This window comes from Quercus lobata, chromosome 9 (assembly GCF_001633185.2).
Source record: "Quercus lobata isolate SW786 chromosome 9, ValleyOak3.0 Primary Assembly, whole genome shotgun sequence".
Lineage (NCBI taxonomy): Eukaryota > Viridiplantae > Streptophyta > Magnoliopsida > Fagales > Fagaceae > Quercus > Quercus lobata.
This window is the reverse complement of record NC_044912.1, coordinates 4,022,776-4,042,849: the sequence shown is the minus strand read 5'-3', so window position 1 is coordinate 4,042,849 and position 20,074 is coordinate 4,022,776. Positions and strand designations below refer to the sequence as shown.

At 34.5% G+C, this 20,074-nt stretch overlaps 2 protein-coding genes across 3 annotated transcripts; one reads left to right on the top strand and one right to left on the bottom strand.

The window, feature by feature from the left end:
* The first annotated feature begins 559 nt into the window (after positions 1–559).
* LOC115958961 (putative methyltransferase At1g22800, mitochondrial) lies at positions 560–6,810 on the top strand. 2 transcript variants are annotated; one of them, XM_031077249.1, is made up of 11 exons: positions 560–802; positions 2,023–2,103; positions 2,358–2,436; positions 2,904–3,045; positions 3,145–3,214; positions 3,911–3,975; positions 4,087–4,165; positions 4,428–4,515; positions 5,187–5,251; positions 5,371–5,460; positions 6,516–6,810. In XM_031077249.1, the coding sequence occupies exons 1-11, from the start codon at positions 623–625 to the stop codon at positions 6,627–6,629; spliced, it is 1,053 nt and encodes a 350-aa protein (XP_030933109.1). In that variant the 5' UTR covers positions 560–622; the 3' UTR covers positions 6,630–6,810. The 2 variants fall into 2 exon arrangements, with proteins under 2 accessions (XP_030933109.1, XP_030933110.1); XM_031077250.1 differs by having other exon boundaries at positions 580–802; positions 3,916–3,959; positions 6,516–6,804.
* Positions 6,811–8,176: 1,366 nt separating this feature from the next.
* On the bottom strand, positions 8,177–12,810 carry LOC115960917 (lysine histidine transporter-like 5). Its single transcript, XM_031079919.1, has 9 exons — positions 12,695–12,810; positions 11,993–12,078; positions 11,288–11,484; positions 10,718–11,101; positions 9,620–10,016; positions 8,996–9,101; positions 8,764–8,855; positions 8,584–8,652; positions 8,177–8,464 (listed from the first exon to the last, which is right to left on the bottom strand). Exons 2-9 carry the CDS (start codon positions 12,014–12,016, stop codon positions 8,366–8,368), a joined length of 1,368 nt encoding a protein of 455 aa, XP_030935779.1. The 5' UTR covers positions 12,017–12,078; positions 12,695–12,810; the 3' UTR covers positions 8,177–8,365.
* Positions 12,811–20,074: the final 7,264 nt, after the last annotated feature.

Sequence of the window (20,074 nt, the reverse complement as noted above, 5' to 3'; positions counted from 1 at the left end):
ATATTTTATAGACACAATGGACTTCCAATGAACAAAATAAAATATCACCCCAATTAACCTGTATGGCAAAATTAAATCTTAAAATTAGTTTGTTTGTAAAATGCTTGTGGTTCTTTTTTTTTTTCTTTCCCGTTTTTTGGGTATGTGAACTGTTGGAAAAGAAGGAACTTTAAATAGTGTTAAATATTTTTTTTCTTAGGAAATAAATTGAATATTTTTTACTTAAAAAAAAAGTAAATAACTGAATATCTTTAAAATGTTTTGATAGTACTTATTATTACCCTAAACCTCAAATATGAATTTTCAAATTAGAGGTTCTATTTACCATCTGTTTGAGAATTGTTTGTTTTCTTTAGTTTATTTACAATTTTTTTTTTAAATTAATAGTTTTTATGTTAAATGTAATACAGAAAATTAATTAGTTTATTTTTTAAAAAATCCCATAAAAAAGTCTAATTTTCTTATCTAGAGTCAAATTTATTTCAAAAAATTAAAAAATTTAATTAATTGTAAAAAAAATTTAAGCAAAAAGCAAAATTTTTTAAAAGTGTAAAAAAAAAAAAAGAACAGAAACAAAAACAAAAACAAAACTGAATGAGAAGAACAACAAAGAAAGAAAGAAATGAGAGGGTTGTTATCTATGTACCAGAGAAGCTCATTGTCACTATGGAGAAGAACAACAACATTAACAACAACAAATGAACCGTACCGTATATTGTTGTCCGGTTCTTTCAGCACAGACCCAGATGGGAACCAAAGCTCGAAAGTCAATATCTTCGATCGCCAACTCAAACGCAAACAGGTTCACAAACAATTATAATTATAATTATTATAAATTCTCTGTCTAAAGTCATTGTTTTGTTTACCCATTTCAAAATTCATTTTTGTAATTCAATTAAAATTCAAAAAAAGCACTTACTTACCAAACAATGAATTACTTTATAATGTTTTTTAAAGTTTAGACCTTTTTGTTGGGTTTTTATTTTTATTTTTAAATTTTGTTCTTCTTTGTTTGCTTGTGGGAAAATTTGGGAAAGGAAAGGAAATGTTTTGTTTTGATTTTCTGTTGTAGTTAAGAATAAGCTAGAAAGATAAGCTTAATGTGAGTTGTGTGAGGCTGAGGAAATTATTGTTTAGAAGTCTGCCACTGAGTTCTGTTTGGTTGTGAGGAAAATGAGAGAAAGGATAGGAATTTTAAAGATGGATTTTTTATATTTTTTTGAAAACTTGCTGTGTCGTGTTAAAAAATTTTGAGGTAGTGTAATATTTATTCTATTTCATTTTTACAAAAATAAATTTGAGTGTATCTTTTAGTTGAACTTTTTTTTTTGGTTGCATTAAGATGTGAGTTCTGATTGGTTGCAAGGAAAATGTGGGAACTAAAAGGAAAGGAAAGGAAAGGAAAGTTAAAGTTCTTTTTTTTTTTGGTAAAGATCTTGTGTTAAGTTCAATTTTTTTGAGAAAGTGTTAGGGATGTGTATGAAGAAATTGAGTTCACCATTTTGTGTTCATAAATTTGAATAAATCTTTTAGTTGAACTTATTTTTATTACATTAAGATGTGAAAGAAATACATTTTAAAGTTATATGCTACTCTTTTCGTCAAATCTTTTAGAAATGAGGTGGTTAGGCTACACCATTTAAGGTTTATCAAGATTTGATGCTTCTTTCTGCCACTTGAAGAAATTAGATAGTGAAATTTGGATGAAAAGACTAAGGAAGGAGATCTAATCATGTTGAAATTCTACGCTCTTGCTGTCTTGCCTTTGATTGATCCTACTCGGGCTCTGTCTGGTTCAGGATTTGGATTCCATCTTTTCAATGGATAATCTAGTTTTTAAAGCCTGCAATAGAAAATCTTGTGATGGTTTTTGAGCTATAACATGAAGTCCACAAAAGTTAATCACCTGAGAAGGGAAATAATTGAATTCTTTAGTAGCCCTGTAAATTTTTGGGACTAAGGCTTGGTTGCCATTGTTATTGTTGTTGCTGTATCTGGTCATGGGTTGTTTCTTGGTGGCAGCGTGATCGAGCTGCTTGGTTGATGCGTCCAAATGATTCTTTTGTTGATGCTGTTGCTGAGAATCTGTTGGATCGCTTGGAGGTAGTAATAAGCATCTTTATAATTTAATCTTTTTCCATTCTCTCCAGTAACGCTGAAGGGTTACATGTTCTTCTGTTGGGCGAAGCTCTCAAGTTTGGGTAAATATTTGTAATATGCAATGCTGATTTCACTTCCAAAGTTTGAGTTTCTACTACTTGGAATTCAAATGCAAGTCTTAAATATTTTATGCCTGTTATAACTTCAGAATTGTTTCCTCATTAGGTTTATGTTGGCTATGTGTTTGCCTTTTGCAGGATTGTAAAAAATCATTTCCAACAGCATTATGTTTGGGTGGTTCATTGGAAGCTGTCAGGCGTCTGTTAGGTGGTCGTGGTAAGAATTTAAAGTTTCGTTTTTTTTCCTCCAACCATTTATCTACCTTTTACTTTCTGTGTTGCTATGTAATTAGTTGTCTGCAATCACTTTAAAAGATTAAAGAATTATTTGGGAGGTGAATTAGGAAGGACTAGGATATAATGGATGTGATACTTTGGAGTTGATGCCCTGATGGAATTATGGGAATTAGAATTTGCATTATGGCTATCCTTTTAATTGCATAGGAATTAGTCCAGTGGTTTTTTATTTTTATTTTTGTTGGACAACATTTTAATGCTGAGGAAGATGCTACCTGTGCAATTAGGGCAAGGTGGTCTGTTGTCTTTTTAGTGATCATCACAGCAATGTTGTTTTTTGTTTTACCTGTCTTTTTTTTTTTTTTCCTTCTTCTTGTACGTTATTTTTATTTCCAAGATGCTCCCACTAATAGATTGTAATATCATAAACACTTTCCCTGATGTCAGGTGGCATTGAAAAGCTCATTATGATGGATACATCATATGACATGATAAAACTATGTAAGGATACTGAAAAAGATGTGCACAATGAAAACATTGAAACGTCCTACATAGTTGGCGATGAGGAGTTTTTGCCTCTTAAAGAAAGGTGTGCACGTATTCTTCTTTCCCCTTTATGGATTCATGTGCAATACACTAAATGAGAGATTTTTAATTTACTTATATAGAATGTATTTGTGGTTTGAAGTTCTGTAGATGTGGTATTAAGCTGCTTGGGGCTACACTGGACAAATGATCTTCCAGGTTCCATGATACAGGTATGCGATCTTAGTGTAAACTTCAGTGGTCCATTATGCAACAAATTCATTAGAATTTTGATTGCAAAACTCAATAAGTTCTTTAATATAATGGGAAAGTTGTATTGGAACAAATGCCTAATCATTGTACTGTATGTTTTATTTCTTTATGTTGTCAGAAGCACAAAGATCAAGACATATATGAAAGATTACATGTTGTAAAAATAATAAGCACTGGAAATGCCTCTAAAGCTATCAGTTGGTCTTCATCTTGATTTATTTTATTTCATTGATTAAAAAACTTCGAAAGTTTTCAATCATAAGTTAAACACAAAGAAATATCAGGTATTTCTTTATTTTGCAATTTGACCACCAAAGGTATCAAACGTGTGTACATGCATTGAACAAAGAGTAGTACATGTGCATGTGTGTACACAGATTTCTATTAATAACCTACGTGGTTTTAAAGAAAATTAAAACCTTTTTTTTTTGCAACTTAAAATATATATATATATATATATATATATATATATTGTATCTCTCCTTGTACCAATGAATATAATGGAAGCCAGAAATTTTTTAAAGCTGACTTAAAGGCTTGAAATGTTGTGTGAGTCAAAGTTGCCCTTCCATCTTTTCCTCCGAAATTCTAATCTTTTCATGTATATAAAGGGATCCTTGCTGGATTCATTTCTAACAAATGTTTATCTTTGCCAGTGTAGATTAGCATTGAAGCCGGATGGCATATTTTTAGGAGCTATTCTTGGTGGAGAAACCTTAAAGTTGCCTATTCCTTTTCATTTATTTCTTTATTTACTTATCTGAAGTTAAAGTTATACATCAATGCTTGAAATGCCTGGTTGATTTTTCTAATTGCTCATACTTGTGACTAGGGAGCTGAGAATAGCATGCACTGTCGCACAAATGGAGCGTGAAGGAGGCATCAGTCCACGAATATCACCTCTGGCACAAGTAATTTTTTTTTTTTTGAAGAATTTGTCTCAGTTTCTTTATTGAAAAAAGTATATTTTTATTTATTTTTCAAGTGAATCAATGCAGTTATATTTCTTCATGATTAATGATGCTATCTAATTGTCTTAGCTTCCATGACCACTCACAATTAATTTTTTTTTCAATAATTTTAATTTGAAAATTCTTGAGAAATGAACACAAACTTATATGCCCTATTTCACATTGTAAACCATTCAACAGATTTTTTGCTTACCTTGTTTAGGTGCGGGATGCAGGCAATCTTTTGTCTAGGGCTGGCTTTGCCCTGCCAGGTGTTGATGTTGATGAATACATTGTTAAATATCAAAGTGGTAAGAATTTTCTCATCCTCTTGTGATGTTTATTTAGCAAAAATGGAACTTTTAGATCAAAAATTAATTGCTGGTTTACAAATTCAGTGGCCAATGAACTGGTGTTAACCAAAATACCCTTTATTGTATATGAACTACAAGCATCAAATGAGTTCAAGGCTTCAAGCTTTTGATTTCATGTTACTATGATGTTTCACTTGCTCTCTTTATTTAATATTGTTGTGGGGGCAAGACTTTCTTTCCTATGAATAATAAAGAATAATGCTGGGAAGTTGATACACAGATGTAGTCAAGCTCCTGCAATTTATTTTCACAAGAGGGGTAGAGTGTCCAACAGTGTTGGTGAGGGTCAACATAATTTTCTCATGAAATATTACCAAAGAAAATGGCATAAAACTCATTCTTCAGTGTAAAGCCCAGTTTGGCATCAAATGATGCATGCACACAAGAGATAGTGTATCCTCTTCATCAATGTTCTTTTGAGTTGTGGAATTAGTGGCATTGAATTGCATATCAGTGCTGACATTTAAAATTTAATTACAAAGCCGGTACTTGATCCACCTTTGTCTTTGAAATATATTTTTCAATATAAACGCTTTAGAATGATAGTTATCTGGTCCTTTTCTTTTCTTTTCCTTTTTAATATTCTTTTTTCTCTCTGTTTGGTGTAGCTCTGGAGCTGATAGAACATTTGCGTTCAATGGGTGAAACTAATGCTCTCCTGCAAAGGAATAATGTGAGAGTTTTTATATTTGTTAAATGCTGAATATCCTTTCTTTCCAATGACTCAAGTACAGAGCATGAGCTAGTTTGGAAATCTCAATTGAAATTTGATGTTTTCATTGATGAAACCAGATGCTAAACAGAGAAACAGCACTGGCAACTGCAGCTATTTATGACTCAATGTTTGCTGCAGAAGATGGCACCATCCCTGCAACCTTCCAGGTGAACATAGTAGATTACTTATTCACCATTGACTTTTTTCCTTGCTAATGTCTAATGAAACTTGGGAATTTACAAATAATTCCATATAGGGCTAAACAATATTAGTGAGATCATATATAAAATAAAATAAGCAAGATATCACTTTCTTTAAAAATTTAGGGAATGCACCGATGAAGACTCTGGAGTTGTCTGTGATTAGTACAATATTTGCCATCAACAATGTTCCTGGGTACTCTTAAATCATTATGCTTCTATATACTCAGTCACAAGATATGTTATATGTGCATAGCCAAAAAGGAATATATCATGTTGCTAGAAGCTTTTGATACAAGGCACTCCAATTTCTTTTTTTTTTTTTTTTGGGAAAAATTTAGAGTCTCTTCATTTTTGACAGAAAGGTAACAGTTCAATATTTCCAGTCCACATATTGATAATGTGGGTAGTTTTTCACATTGAATCCATTTGGTCTTTTTAATACACAATATATTTTTGTTAAGGGCAGCTATATGTTATGTAAATAGGATTAACTGGCTATTTTATGTGACACTATGCCAATGATAGATCTCTGTAACCACTGCCAAAACCCAGCTTCCATAACCTTCAAAACAGCTTCTTTTGCTTGGTGACTTTCATATTATCTATTGGAAAACTTGGAAACTAGATGCAGAGGGAGCCTGCTCTCTCTCTCTCTCTCTCTCTCTGTGACCTGGAAACTATAAAATTTGCTCATTTTTCAATATAGAAGTTGTATTCATTCATTATTGTTGTACACAATTGTTTGCTTGGAATATATCATGGCACAAATTTTTCTTGGTTATTTGTGGGGCAGTTAATTGAAATTTAGACCTCTAATGACACTCAAATACTTGAAAGGAAAAGGAAAAAAAAAATACAGTTTACTATTCTTAACATAGAATGTAAATATGCAAATCTGTGTGGACTGGTATCCAGCATTCCAATTCCTATTTCTTTCCGTATTAGGAAGTAGAGTACTACTGAAAGTAAAATCCTCTTCCCTGGCCGTATACTACGTTTGACACTGCTCTTGGTTGTAGGTAATTTTCATGACAGGGTGGAGGGAACATTCTTCTCAGCAGAAGGCCAAAAGGAGGGGGTCTGCCACTGTATCTTTCAAGGATATCCAGAAAAAATTTGGAAATGGGAACTGAACACTCTTTCTCTCTCTCTCTCTCTCCTCAGTATGCCTTGGATGAACAAAGAGTTGAAAAAATAAAAACTGTAATAGCTTTTCTTTTTCATTTTTCAGTGCTTTTTTTCTTTTCTTTTTTAAATTCTCCACTTGTTAAACTAATAAAACATTGTTAATAAAATTCTTATGAGTTGGTTCCTAATTGATTAAAGATAGGTCACACTTTGTTCAATTCCTTGATGATGAGCTTGCAACCTGAAACCTTTACTTCTGAGTTGGTTACCAAGTGATGAAAGATAGACAACAGCATGGTTCATATTCAGCATAAAATGGGGGTAAACCTTTATTAAGCAAAATATTTCTGAAGTACAACATGAAATGCCATCTCTAATTGTTTCTTGTTTTCTTCTTTTCCTTGCATACAAATTATGCCTTTGGCATCACTTTTACTTTCAAATTTTGGAACACCAATATGTTTGACAAGTACACTTGCTGTTTTCGTTTTATAATCAAGGCTATCAAGCCACTGTATTCGCAATTGCAGTATGTGTCACAGTGCAGATTTCTCAGACATAGATAACAATCAACCGTTTGTATGAATCAACAATACAATTCAAAAGCATGCACAATTAGATTAATGAATAACACACAATCTCTATTACTTTTACTACAAAGTACAAAGGACACTCCCAGTTCTCGTGCAAAACCTGCCTTAGATCAGCACCAACGGTTACAAACGGAGTTTTACAATGGTTCCCAACATAGTATACTCTTTTAAGTTTTTTCTCTTTTACACGTTGACACATCTAATAGATTAAAGTAAACATACACGAAATAGTTGGTGCAGTGGTTGCTTGCTAAGTAACTACACCTAGACTTATTACCACAATCTTGGAAGTGCCTGTTTGTCTTGGCACTTTTTCATGTTTTAACATAGCACTACTTGTGCGCATGTTCCAGCCCATCACAAATCTTGCAAATACACTTGACAACCTGAGTAAATGCCTAAAAACTCAACCTTGGAGGGCTTGGCTCATGTCAATCCCATCTCCAAAGTCCAAATCTAATCAACACAACCCACACAGCTTACACAACACATCGCTACCTACATGCAACCCAGCCACACAAGCTAAAACCCAACAATAAGCCACTGGCCAAGCCCACGGTAAGACTATTGTGCCTTACTTATTGCACATGTTGACCACACCACAGCATACACATGGCGTCTAATCTACCAAGCCATTACAAAGAGTCCATCACCTTTACAAAACCACTACATTGCCATTCAACCAACACGACTATGCATGCACCACAACAAGGTAGTATATAGCTTGTTGCTGTTTCAAGGAACTTACTCAGTTCATGGCATATGCCTCCTTCATGTCCATAGGTTTGTGCATGACTAACATTCTTAGATAAAGCACAAGAACACACAAATCACACATAAAAGGTTGGGAAAAAAACAATTACTCGAGCAAATCTTCACAGAAATTTCAAGTGAAATAAAATACTACAAGAGAGAGACTATCATAATATCCTTGATTAAAATTCTGAAATGTGAGCGGATACATTCTGAAATCCACCTTAGCAAAAATTTGAGTGGATAAATTCTGAAATCCACCTTAACAAATACAAGAAGTTAATAAGTTCTACATGTCAAAACAATTATAATAAAATGATATTGTAGGTTTTGGATGAAAGGATAATAATTAAATCTAGTGACACAAAAGTTAAGTTCTACATTTATCTAATGATTTATGAAAAAAACTTGTAGGTTTTGGCAGAGATGATAATTTGCCGTATTCCTCCTATGGGTGCAAGGACTGCTATCAAAACTCCGATGATGATCGAAATCTGAAATTAAACACAAATATGTTAAATTAGTTACAAACAAAGAAATATCCATTACTAGTTTTGAATAATGGAATAATAAAGTATGAATAGATTAAAGTTTTAAATGGAATTAAGCTTACCCAAGATGCAATCCAATGAAAGCTCCATCTATTTGGTTTTTTTAAGACAAGCCAAATGATACAAGGGGTCTGCATTGAGAAGTTACAAAAGTTACTATCAGTATATAATTTTGGTTTCAATTTTTTTTTTTTTCCTTTTTTCAAAGTTGAAAAAGGATATATAGTGTATTATAAACTTACAAAGTATGAGGTTGAGGCAAACACTAGTCCTCCAAAGAACCCCAACAATCCTCCAAAGAATGGAATACACAATGCAATGAAGCCTGTTATGGCTGTTATAAAATTCACAATATGAATCAGTCATCAATAGTGATATATAAAGAAAGAAAATCTCTACAAAGTTTTTATTCATTTATTTTTTTGGTACCAAAATGCAAAATCATAAAGAACAACATTAATTAACCATACTTACCTACGTATGTGCTACGACCAGCGAGGCGTAGGGCTCGTCCAGGAGTGAAATGTAACTTTTGCACCAAACATGACTCAAGCATGTCGAATACAGGCATAGCAAAAACCTGAAAAAGGTAAGCGAAACAACAATATTTACTACATCTTTGTTTATCATTTTAAAGGGCCGTTTTGGTACATGTGATTAAACTTATGTTTTCAGTTTTTAAATAACATTACATGCATTTTCACACATTTTTTCACCCACACATATTTCCAAAAAATACAAACAATGTTACAAGAACAACGTTACCAAACGGCCCCTAAATCATTCTTAGCCACCTTTTTTTAGCTTTCCTTTTCTTTCTATAATGGGAAAAGTAATAGTATTTGGGTAGATACAAAATTTATGATAACCCTTTTGTTTTTGGTTAAGATGATATGTTTTGATTGAAACAATTTCACTTTTAGATAAACATGTTATATATATATATCAATTGTAAAAAAAAAAAAAAAAATTGTTGAGTTTTATTATTTTGGAAAAATACTAAAACCAATACCAATTTTATAGTACTACTTTAACATCATAATAAATATAAATGTTTTATAATTATTAATCAGTAACACATCAATTTATAAGACATACCTGATAGCTTCCTATGACATGTAAAAACACCATAAAGTTTGCAATGGCAATAAGCCAACGGGGTTGTTCAAGTGAAATGAGAATATCATCTTCAACAACGTTGCCAAAAGCCCAGAACCCAGAGACAGAGACTGCTAAATAACAAAGGGCTACAATGATATAAGCCACCACGCAACCTTTCCACATGGGCTTCTTGGATGTGTTCTTTTGAGTTGAAGGGATTGTAGCCTGAATCTCTAAAACCACACTGTGACCAGCATATGCAAATGCTATGGTTCCAATACCATTTAGAACATCAAAGATTTGGCCAGCAGTTGTGTGAGATCGAACTCCATATGTTGCTGGATGGTGATGACTACCCCTAATGGTTGATGCTATAAAAGCCACCATTGAATAACTGCAACAATTTACACAATGATCACTTTTAAAACTTTTGTTTTGTGTAAGTAAACACAATCTGATTTACATTTTGTTTAGTAAGTTAAATACAAAAATAAAATTAATCATTCAATTAAGTATTAAGCTATAAACTATATTGTACATGTGCACATGCCTTGTCAAAAAGCTATTTCAAATAGATCTATTCTATAATTTATATTAAATATTATAAATCTGATGTGTATCTAATGTCGTATTATTCAAAATGTTAAATAATATAAAACTATGTATATTATTAGATACAAAATATAAAATATAAAATGAAATCCTAATCTTAAAATAGACTCTTTCCACATGATCATATTCTTTTCACATGGCTATACTTGTGTGGCCATTGGCAAGTAGATATTCATCTTTGTATTGTGCATATGAGTAGATTTGTGTAAAAGCTTTTCATTCACGTTAGGTTTTTACCAAGAGGAACCCACCAATGAGGTTCATCATCCACTAGATCATATACCAAAAAAAAAAAAAAAATGTAGCATACATATTGATTTAACATATAAAAAGAAAATTACTATTTTACATATCTAATATATACATCATCTCTCTCACATTGTGTGGCTTCCACTACTGTATGAAATCTACACATTGTGAGATGATTAATACATATGTCGAATAAATGAGTTATCTTATATGAAAGAGGAGGACAAAAAGTACCAGAATGACATCACTGCAGCAAGTAGCGAAATTCCTTTCAAGGAATTAAAATTAGGGGTTTGGGAGATGAAGACTTGCAGGAACGAAAAGAAGAGGATGAAATATGTTAGTCTAACATCAGCCACGCTTGGAATCAGCAGATCAAAGAACTTCTTCAATGACTTCCCACCCGTGACCGAATACACTATGGTTGAAGCCACTTGAACACACGTTTGCTGAGGCATAACAATCCAGTACCCTAATTTAGGACCAAAAGCATGCTCTCCCAATTCAGGGTACCTATCAAACCTCTTTCCAGGCACTGCTTCATGCAGTTCAACCAGTTGCCACAACGTATAAAAAGTGATCAACCATGAACCAAGAATCGCTACAATTCCAGGGATCCTACAAATTAATTAACCAAAGAACATATAAGTTCAAGTAAATGTAACACAATACAACAATGACGACAATAACAACCAAGTCTTACTCTTAAAATTTTGAGATCGGACTAATCAAGATCAATCACATATATAAAAATAACACAATATTCAATTAGATTTAGTTTTGTAAATGCTAGTAAGTACGTACCAGCCAAGTTGGGATAGTGCAAAGGGTAAGCCAAGAACCCCAGCACCCACCATAGCCGTAACATTGTGGAAAGCTGAGTACCACCACTTTGCTTTTCTAGATGCAGTTACAGGCAGCCAACTATTAAGGTCTACCACTTGCTGCTCAGTTTCCCTAGACTGAGGAGCCATTTGATCACTTGCATTCCCATTGTTTTCCTGAAATTAGATTGTATAGCATTACATGAACATAACAATATATGCTTTAAGTAAGGGACAAGTTTAGTTATAAAATTGGTTGTAGCGCAAGACTACAATCTTACTCAATAAAATAAACATTACTATATATTTTGAAAATCTAACCATTGAATTGCATGTTTTTTACACTTTTAACACATATGTCAAATTTTGTGTCAATCAGATATTATTTACTATATGATCTATAAGTTTATATTTTATGTATAATTTTAAACTACAAAAATTTGCAATTTAAACAATTTATTGATGATATAGCTATTAATCTTTAATTTTCTAGAAATTTTGCAAGCATGGAGGATATATGAAGAAGATGTAATTCAATGGTGGATTTATTAAAATTCACCTTCAATAAAATGATATTGAGCAAAATTGTAACCTTACGCTACAACTAATTTTGTAGCAACAAAACCAAATATTCATAGTACGTAGTTTGTGTATGTGCTTTTAGTGCATGGATATTAAGACATACCATTGAAGTCTCGTGGTTGCACATTCTCCTTTTGCACTTACTCTTTGGTGAGAGAGTAATAAGTTGAGTGTTTCTGAAACTATGATCTGCAGTGGGTTTAAAAACGAAAAGTTTGAGTTAATTAGATCTTAGGGGTATCTAATTAATAGATCCTAATGTTGTGGGTCTTGAATCAGTCATGGAATCTCAACCACAATAAAAAGACAAATCAGATAAGCTTATCCTTCCTGCAAAAGTGTACCGAAAAAAGCTCAGTCGGAGCAAAGATTTAGAGTAAGGTGAGAAAAAAAATATTTGTCACGTGTAGGTTTCAATATCAGAAAGTTTAAAAACTCGACAAAATCTCACAATATTTCCATAATATTCTTATTTTGAGTTGTGATAAGCCCAAATATAATTTTATTTTGGCTTCTAATGATTTAGCAACTCAACTTGTGAAAAAATTAGGAGACTTTGTAGAAGAACTCAACATCCAAGATATCCTAAAGACATGGGCTTACTCTATAAATTAACAGGTGGCTCTTGATGAAGAACTTGAACTAGTCGTGGATACTCAGCAATAACTAAACTAATAGTTAAAAAAAATTATTTCTCTTTTCTTTCTAATTTCTTTTCTTGATAAATTGATTTATCGATCCATATGTATAATATCATTATGTACTACGGCATAAAAAATAAATAAAATTGACTCGTAGAATGTACCTCTTCTACTTCCTCTTCTTTCAGAGAGTCTATACGATATTCACAGCCTCTTCTTCTTCTTTCAGAGAGTCTATATTCACAGCCAAAAGCTTCTTCTTCTTTCGTAGAGTCTATACTCACAGCCAAAAGCTAGGAGAAAGAAATCACGAGCAATCCTAGCTCGTGAATGTAAAGGGTCTTTTATAAGAATCTTAAACGTCTCACTCCATTAAATAAATATAAAAGAGGAAGATGAATATTAAGGTATATATAAACACGGATTGGTTATTTATATAGTTTTATTCGGAATATAACACTAATTAGTGTTATATATATTCACCAGCAGTATCCTATTCCTATCCAAAATCTTTTATTGGGTTTATGACCTTTTTTATTTTTTTAATTTTTTTTTTAACAGAGAAGTTCAACCTATGGGGTCTACTCCTGATGATATCAAGACACCACTCAGTTTTTGATGTAGACAGAGATTGAACCTCAGATCTTTTATTTAACTGTAATAGACTTTATCAATTGAGTTAGTTAGAACCCACAGTTTTATTACCTTTTATATATATAGGATCACTGTACATCTAATTTGTAACTAGAAAATTAAATAACATCTTTCCTCACTTCCCATAAATAACCATCTTTTCTAACCAGGATTATATCATCTTGACTTTCTTTGTTGATTTTTCGTGTTTTTCTGTTTTTGGTAATATAAAAAAAAAAGGTGAAAATCATCATTTAATTTCCCTTATCTATTCTATATTAAATATAAAATCAAAACCTCTGAAACTCTTACAATTTTCCACGTCAGTATAATATTTAAATAAAATTATTTTTATTTAGTCCAAACATAATAAGAAGTGAAACTCTATCTCTCTAACAAGTTCAACTTAAACTCAAACTCAAACTCATCATTTTTTTTTTTAAACGAAATTATTTTTATTTAATCCAAACTTAGCAAGGAATGAAACTTTATCTCTTTAACAAGTCCAACTTAAACTTAAACACAAACATTGATAATTTATATCCAAATTTGCAAGGTTAATTATGAATATTATAAAAGCAAAGCAAACCCCAATATTTTTTTTTTTTAAGCCAAATAGAGGTATGAGTTCTTCTTATGTTATTTTCTTCTCCTCTATTTTATTAAATATATATATATATATATATATATATTATGGTTTTTAATGTATTTTTTTAAAGTAATTTTCATACATGAACCACCAAACTCTCTTTAATCGTTTTTTACAACATAAAAAAGCTTGCAATAATTGAAATTATTCTTTTGAATATAACTCATCTTTTTCTTATATTTCTCTATCGTTTAGTTATATATATTTTGTTTTATTTCAATAATTTCTAAGCAATCAGTCATCTGATTCTTTAATATTTTTTGGTCTTTCAGAAATTTTAATATCTGAATTTTTGAGTAATTTTTTTTGCAGTATTTGAATTTGTCTGACAAATTTTTTGTAAGCCATTGCATGTTCAAGCAACGGCATCTTCATCAAATTGTAACACAAACTGAAATCATACAATAACAAATCATGCAATGATGTAGTTTCTTAAATTTTTCATAAAATTATTTTAGTCTACCTCACAAATAAGAATAAGTAAGTTCTTGTGTATAGCACGGGTCAGTAACTAGTTGAACTTAGCATGAAACATAATTTTTTTTCATAAAATTTTTTTAGAAAATAACTTTATTTCCTGTCAAACTAAATAGTGGAAGTCAAAAGATAGTTATCCAATCCATTTTTAAGATTGCTATCAAACATGAAAAAATAAAATAATTATCTAGAAAATACTTTTTGAAAAATAATTTATTAATTTTTCAGAAAATGTTATAATGTCGAAATAAACGGACTCTTAGCCAATTGTTTTTAAAATTTGCATTTTGATGTTTTAATGGCGACGTTGCCGAATTCAAATATCATTTATGTAATGAATTTAAATATTTGTTATGATCTGCCTTTGTTGAAGCGAACAAAATCATTGTAATGGCCACCTCAACAAGTTTCAAAATAATTTTAGAAACAATTTATTTTTCCCTCGCAAAATTTGTATATATTTTCCTTCTTGGATTATTAAAATGAATTATATTACACGACTGTTGAACTACATGATATATTTATATTTCTAACCATCTCAAAAAAAAAAAATTGTAATTTAATTGGTTGGTACCTCCTGATGTTTTTAAAAACATCTAAGTTTCAAATTGTCTTACTCCATTATAACTTTCAACTTATTTACAAAAAAAAAAAAAAAAAAAAATACATGGTACCTGTAGGGTCAAGTTTTTCAAGCCAGGCTCAAAATGAATGGGACCTTAGGTCTTGAGCTTGGTACAACGAATTTGTAGAGAATAGGCCAAATAGCTAGGCATTAGCGTATGAACAACGGTTATTATGGTACTCTTTATGATCAGATTGAGGCAGACCGGATTCATCAGAGAGGATTGGTCCTCGCCATGGTCTGGGGAGCCTTTTTTGATCATAAAGAGCACCATGATGACCGTTGTTCATACGCTAATGCCTAGATCTTTGACCCATTCTCTACAAATTCATTGTATAGGGCTCAAAGCCTAAGGTCCCATTCATTTTGGGCCTGGCTTGAAAAACTGGACCCTACAATTAGCGCTGTCTGTGGGAAGAGCTTGTACATCGGTAAATATGACGGTTAGTCACGGTCAAGCTACAAGAATCCTTCGGGAGGACAGTTTTGGCAATGGTGCGAGCTGCACGGAAGCCCCCCATCATTTCGAGGAACACACTACCGTCATCATAGCTCAACCCCCGTTTTGGGTCACGCCTCAAAATGATTCATTACGAGGGGAGGATCACTAGACAGCACAGTTCAAGGGGCTTCGGACGTCAGATATGCACCTCCACGCACTTGTCAAGGGGCTAACTCTTGAGACCCCTACTATTCCGGCCCACTGAATCCCCTACGGATAGGGGAGCCGAGGGCTAAACGGGAATCTCTTGAAGTGCTAAACAGAACCAAGGTCTTGCATGGTCCTCGGACTCAAACCTATGGGGAAACTAGACACTCTAAAGGCCCAAGTGCTAGACAGAACCAAGGTTTTGCATGATCCTCAGACTCAAACCTATAGGGAAACTAGACACTTCAAGAGCCTAAGTGCTAGACAGAACCAAGGTTTTGCATGGTCCTCGGACTCAAACCCATGGGGAAACTAGACACTCCAAGAGTCTAAGTGCTAGACAGAACCAAGGTTTTGCATGGTCCTCGGACTCAAACCTATGGGGAAACTAGACACTCTAAAGGCTCAAGTGCTAGACAGAACCAAGGTCTTGCATGGTCCTCAGACTCAAACCTATGGGGAAACTAGGCACTCCAAGAGCCTAAGTTCTAGACAGAACCAAGGTCTCGCATAGTCTTCGGACTCAAACTTATGAGGAAACTAGACATTCCAAGAGCCTAAGTGCTAGACAGAACCAAGGTCTTGCATGGTCTTCGGACTCGAACTTATGGGGAAACTAGACACTCCAAGAGCCTAAGTGGTAGATAGAACCAAGGTTTTGCATGGTCCTCGGATTCAAACCTATTGGGAAACTAGACACTCCCAAAAGCCTAAGCGCTAGACAGAACCAAGGTCTTGTATGGTCCTCGGACTCAAACCTATGGGGAAACTAGACACTCCAAAGGCCCAAGTGCTAGACAGAACTAAGGTCTTGCATGGTCCTCGGACTCAAACCTATGGGAAACTAGCAACTTCAAGAAAGGCCTAAGTCCTGGGCAGAACGGAGGTCTTGTATGGTCCTCGGCCCCCTCGCCTTATGGGAACTAACAACCAATGGTGCCTTTCTGAGTGTTTAAACCAGGTACACTCATGCCCCGATCCTCGAACCAGACACCTTAAACAAGTTAAAGCTACAAATATCATCGGAAAAGGACCCTACTACCCAATGATCCCCCTTGGACGGTCTATTTTAGATTACGCATCCTCGGGCAGTCACCCCATTCACAATACAAAACATGCGGCTATTATCCCAGCTAGTCTTATATAGTTAACCGATTTAAAGTCGACATTGTTGTGCTCGTGGGTTTTGATAAGTTCAAAGTGACAGCTCCTTACCGACAAGAGCATCGATTCTAAGTACGGTTCGAAATAAAAGATACTAGCACATTCATTCACAAAATAATTGTTACAGAAAAGAAAGGATACATAAATTGCGATAAAATCATCTTTTATTAGATAAAGAGATAGTAAAACGTACATAAAAGGGCTTAGATAAGCCTATATCGTAAGCTAACTATAAAAAAAAAATGGGGGGGTTACACGGGAACTATAGATCCTTCAATTTTGCTCTAGCAGCGACTAAGCAAGCCTGGATGGCACCAGTGATAGAAGAGAAGAAGAAGCAGAGGCGCCTGGTCCACAATTTTGCTCTAGCAGCGACTAAGCAAGTTTGGATGGCGTCAGTGATGGAAGAGAAGAAGAGGTAGAGGCGCCTGGTCCGTAACCTTGCTCTAGCAATGATTAGGCAAGCCTGGATGGCACCAGTGATGGAAGAGAGGAAGAAGCGGGGATGCCAAATCCCCATACCTGCTTTAGCAGCAATCGAGTAAGTATCGTGCTAGCAGCAATTGAGCAAGTATCGTGCTAGCAGCAATCGAGCAAGCACGGACAGCACCGGATGGAAGTCCTAATGCTATCGCACCAAAAATCTGATGCGACCTCCACCTGCTTTGGATTTTGGCTGAAGGAAGAAGAGTCTCTTTTCTTGCCTTATCAAGGAGAAGAAATGTCTTGAACCTTTATCTCCCCTGCCCTGACCGGGCCATTCTGAATCTCGAAGATACCCAAGGCTTCTGAAGAGGGTGTGGCTCCTTCACCCTTACCCTAGCCTTGACCATTTCACCTCCTAAGGCTCAGTCATACTGGTAACGGGGACTTTGGGAACAATTGGAGGGTTAGGAATTTGAAAAGCTCAAAGGGTCTGCAAATAAAGGGAATGACCCCCCCACCGTGCTTCTTATATAGGAGGCAAACCTAGTGGTAATCAATTCACCCAAATCTCTAAAAAGAAATTAGAAGCGAAATAAATCTTGCTCAATTTCCAAAGTGATCTTCAACCGGTAAATTTATGTCACCTCGTGAAGGGACCCTCATTAAAGCACGCCTCATATACCGAAACGATAGGAACGCGACTTGGATAGATTAAAAGAATGTCCCGCATTCGGGAACGCGTCTTGGGCAAACGAAAAGGCTTTGGCCTTTAGTGGAGGGCCTGTCGTGGCAAGCTGAGACAGAGGCCCAATATAACCAAAACCCTCCTCTCCGTCCGAGGATCCGGACAGCAGGATTTTGAAGGGCTATTGTGGGGGGTGGGGGGGTAAAAGACCAAGGGAAAAAACTCTTCCTCAGCCACGGGGAGAGCCCTCCTCGACACATTGTAGCCGAGGACGGGAGACATAACCTGCCATCAGCAGTGACACTCTCTATCATCCCACAGAGCGGGAAGAGTACTAAAGCACGAAAGGACAACGAAAGTGTTTAAAAGAAAAGCTGTCATTATCGCATTCAGTGCCATGCGCCTGACATAGCCATACTTCTCTATCCTTACAACTACTGGGGGGAGGGGCTGATAGGACAAGTACCTACTCTAGGGGCCCCATTCAGAAGGAAGGAGACTACTATAAAAAGGGAGTAAAGAGAGACAGAGAGGGGGCGGAGACCCCCCAGCACACAAGAGGCATCAAAAAAGGCTCCCTAGACCATGGCGAGGACTAGTCCTTTCTGATGAATCCGGTCCACCTCAATTTGATCGTAAAGAGCACCATGATAACTGTTGTTCATATGCTAATGCCTAGCTCTTTAGCCCATTATCTACAAATTCATTGTACCGGGCTCAAGGCCTAAGGTCCTATTCATTTTGGGCCTGGCTTGAAAAACTTGACTCTACAGTATCTAATTCATAAATTCAAAGGAAGAAAAAAATTCAAATGCTTAAGTTAAAACAATGCTGCTAATTAAAGCTTTTGTTGTTTTGGCTAAGTTATTATTATTATAGCTAAAAATTATTAAAATAAGTAATTTTTTTTTTTAAAGATAAGTAATGTTAAGAACATAAATATTTTCACATCCTTTTTTTAAAACTTGTTAAAAGGTGTTAAACAATGTCACAACTTTCATTATACACCAATAACAAATCGTCATACCAACAATTAAAAAAAATTGTAAAAATATCTTGTGCAATAACATATATATAAAATAGGGCATTGTACGTTCGTTAAGGTACATTATTTGTACGTGTCATATATTTCATGGGTTAAGTATGAACATATTTAAAAAATATGAAGAACACATGTAAATTATGAACACTGTATCCATAGTATGCATAATGTACTTTTTTAAGGAGTATGTGAGAATATTTTCCCCTGAATTCTTTCTTTTTTTTTTTTTCTAAACCAAAAAAAAAAAATGTAAACAGCCCAGTAGTACACCATCTAATTTGTCCATATGTGTACAATAATTGGGCCACCATTTCATTAAATGTGAGCGACCTTTTTTTTTTTTTTTTTGATGGGGAACATATAAAATTATATCATATTATGACCATTCATTCAATTGTAACTGGACGCATTATGTTTTGCGATATAAGCGACAAATTCAATTTTTTTTTCATGCTTAATTAGATGATTGGTGTAGGGACACGATTAATCACGACTCACGAATGACATTGGCCTAATACGTAAAGGGTCCAAACAATATAATTTGTAGAGTGTGGACTTGAAAGGCTTGACCTTGATCATCGGACAGCGGTTTAGTTACGGTTTTTATGGAAGTTTATATGAGGGTGGACCTGGCGTGACTGACAAAACCTTACTTCAGTGCGTCCCGTGGAGATTTTGTCCTCGGACTCTGTCCGAGGAGCTTAGTGTTCTTCTCATTCTCCCTCTTTTAGGACTTCCCCGTCTGGGGATCCCCTTCCCCCTTGGTTCTTCTTCCCTTTTATCCTAGTAATTACTTTTCTTTCAATGTTTACGTGTAAATTTCACTTTCTGGGATGGAGACTTGTCCTATCAGCCCATATCTAGAGTGGTTGGGAGTAGACGTAAAAGCTGAATAGCATGGTGAAGAGTATAGACCTATCAGACGCAGAGTTCTTCATTACAGTATTGGCAGCTTTTTCACTTGCCTTACCCCTGCATTGAGCTCGCCCTTTCCTTCAGGCGTTCTGTGGGGTGCTGAGCATAAGATCGTCCCGGCCAGATCTTTAGCCCCCTTTTTTGGACTTTCATTATGCGTCCTCGACAATTGTTCTCCTCGGTTTAGACTTTGGGTCTTAATATAAAGTGGGCCAGGGTCGCAGATTCTCTGACCCCACAATTGGTAGTATGATTCTCTTAAAAACAATTATGTAAACA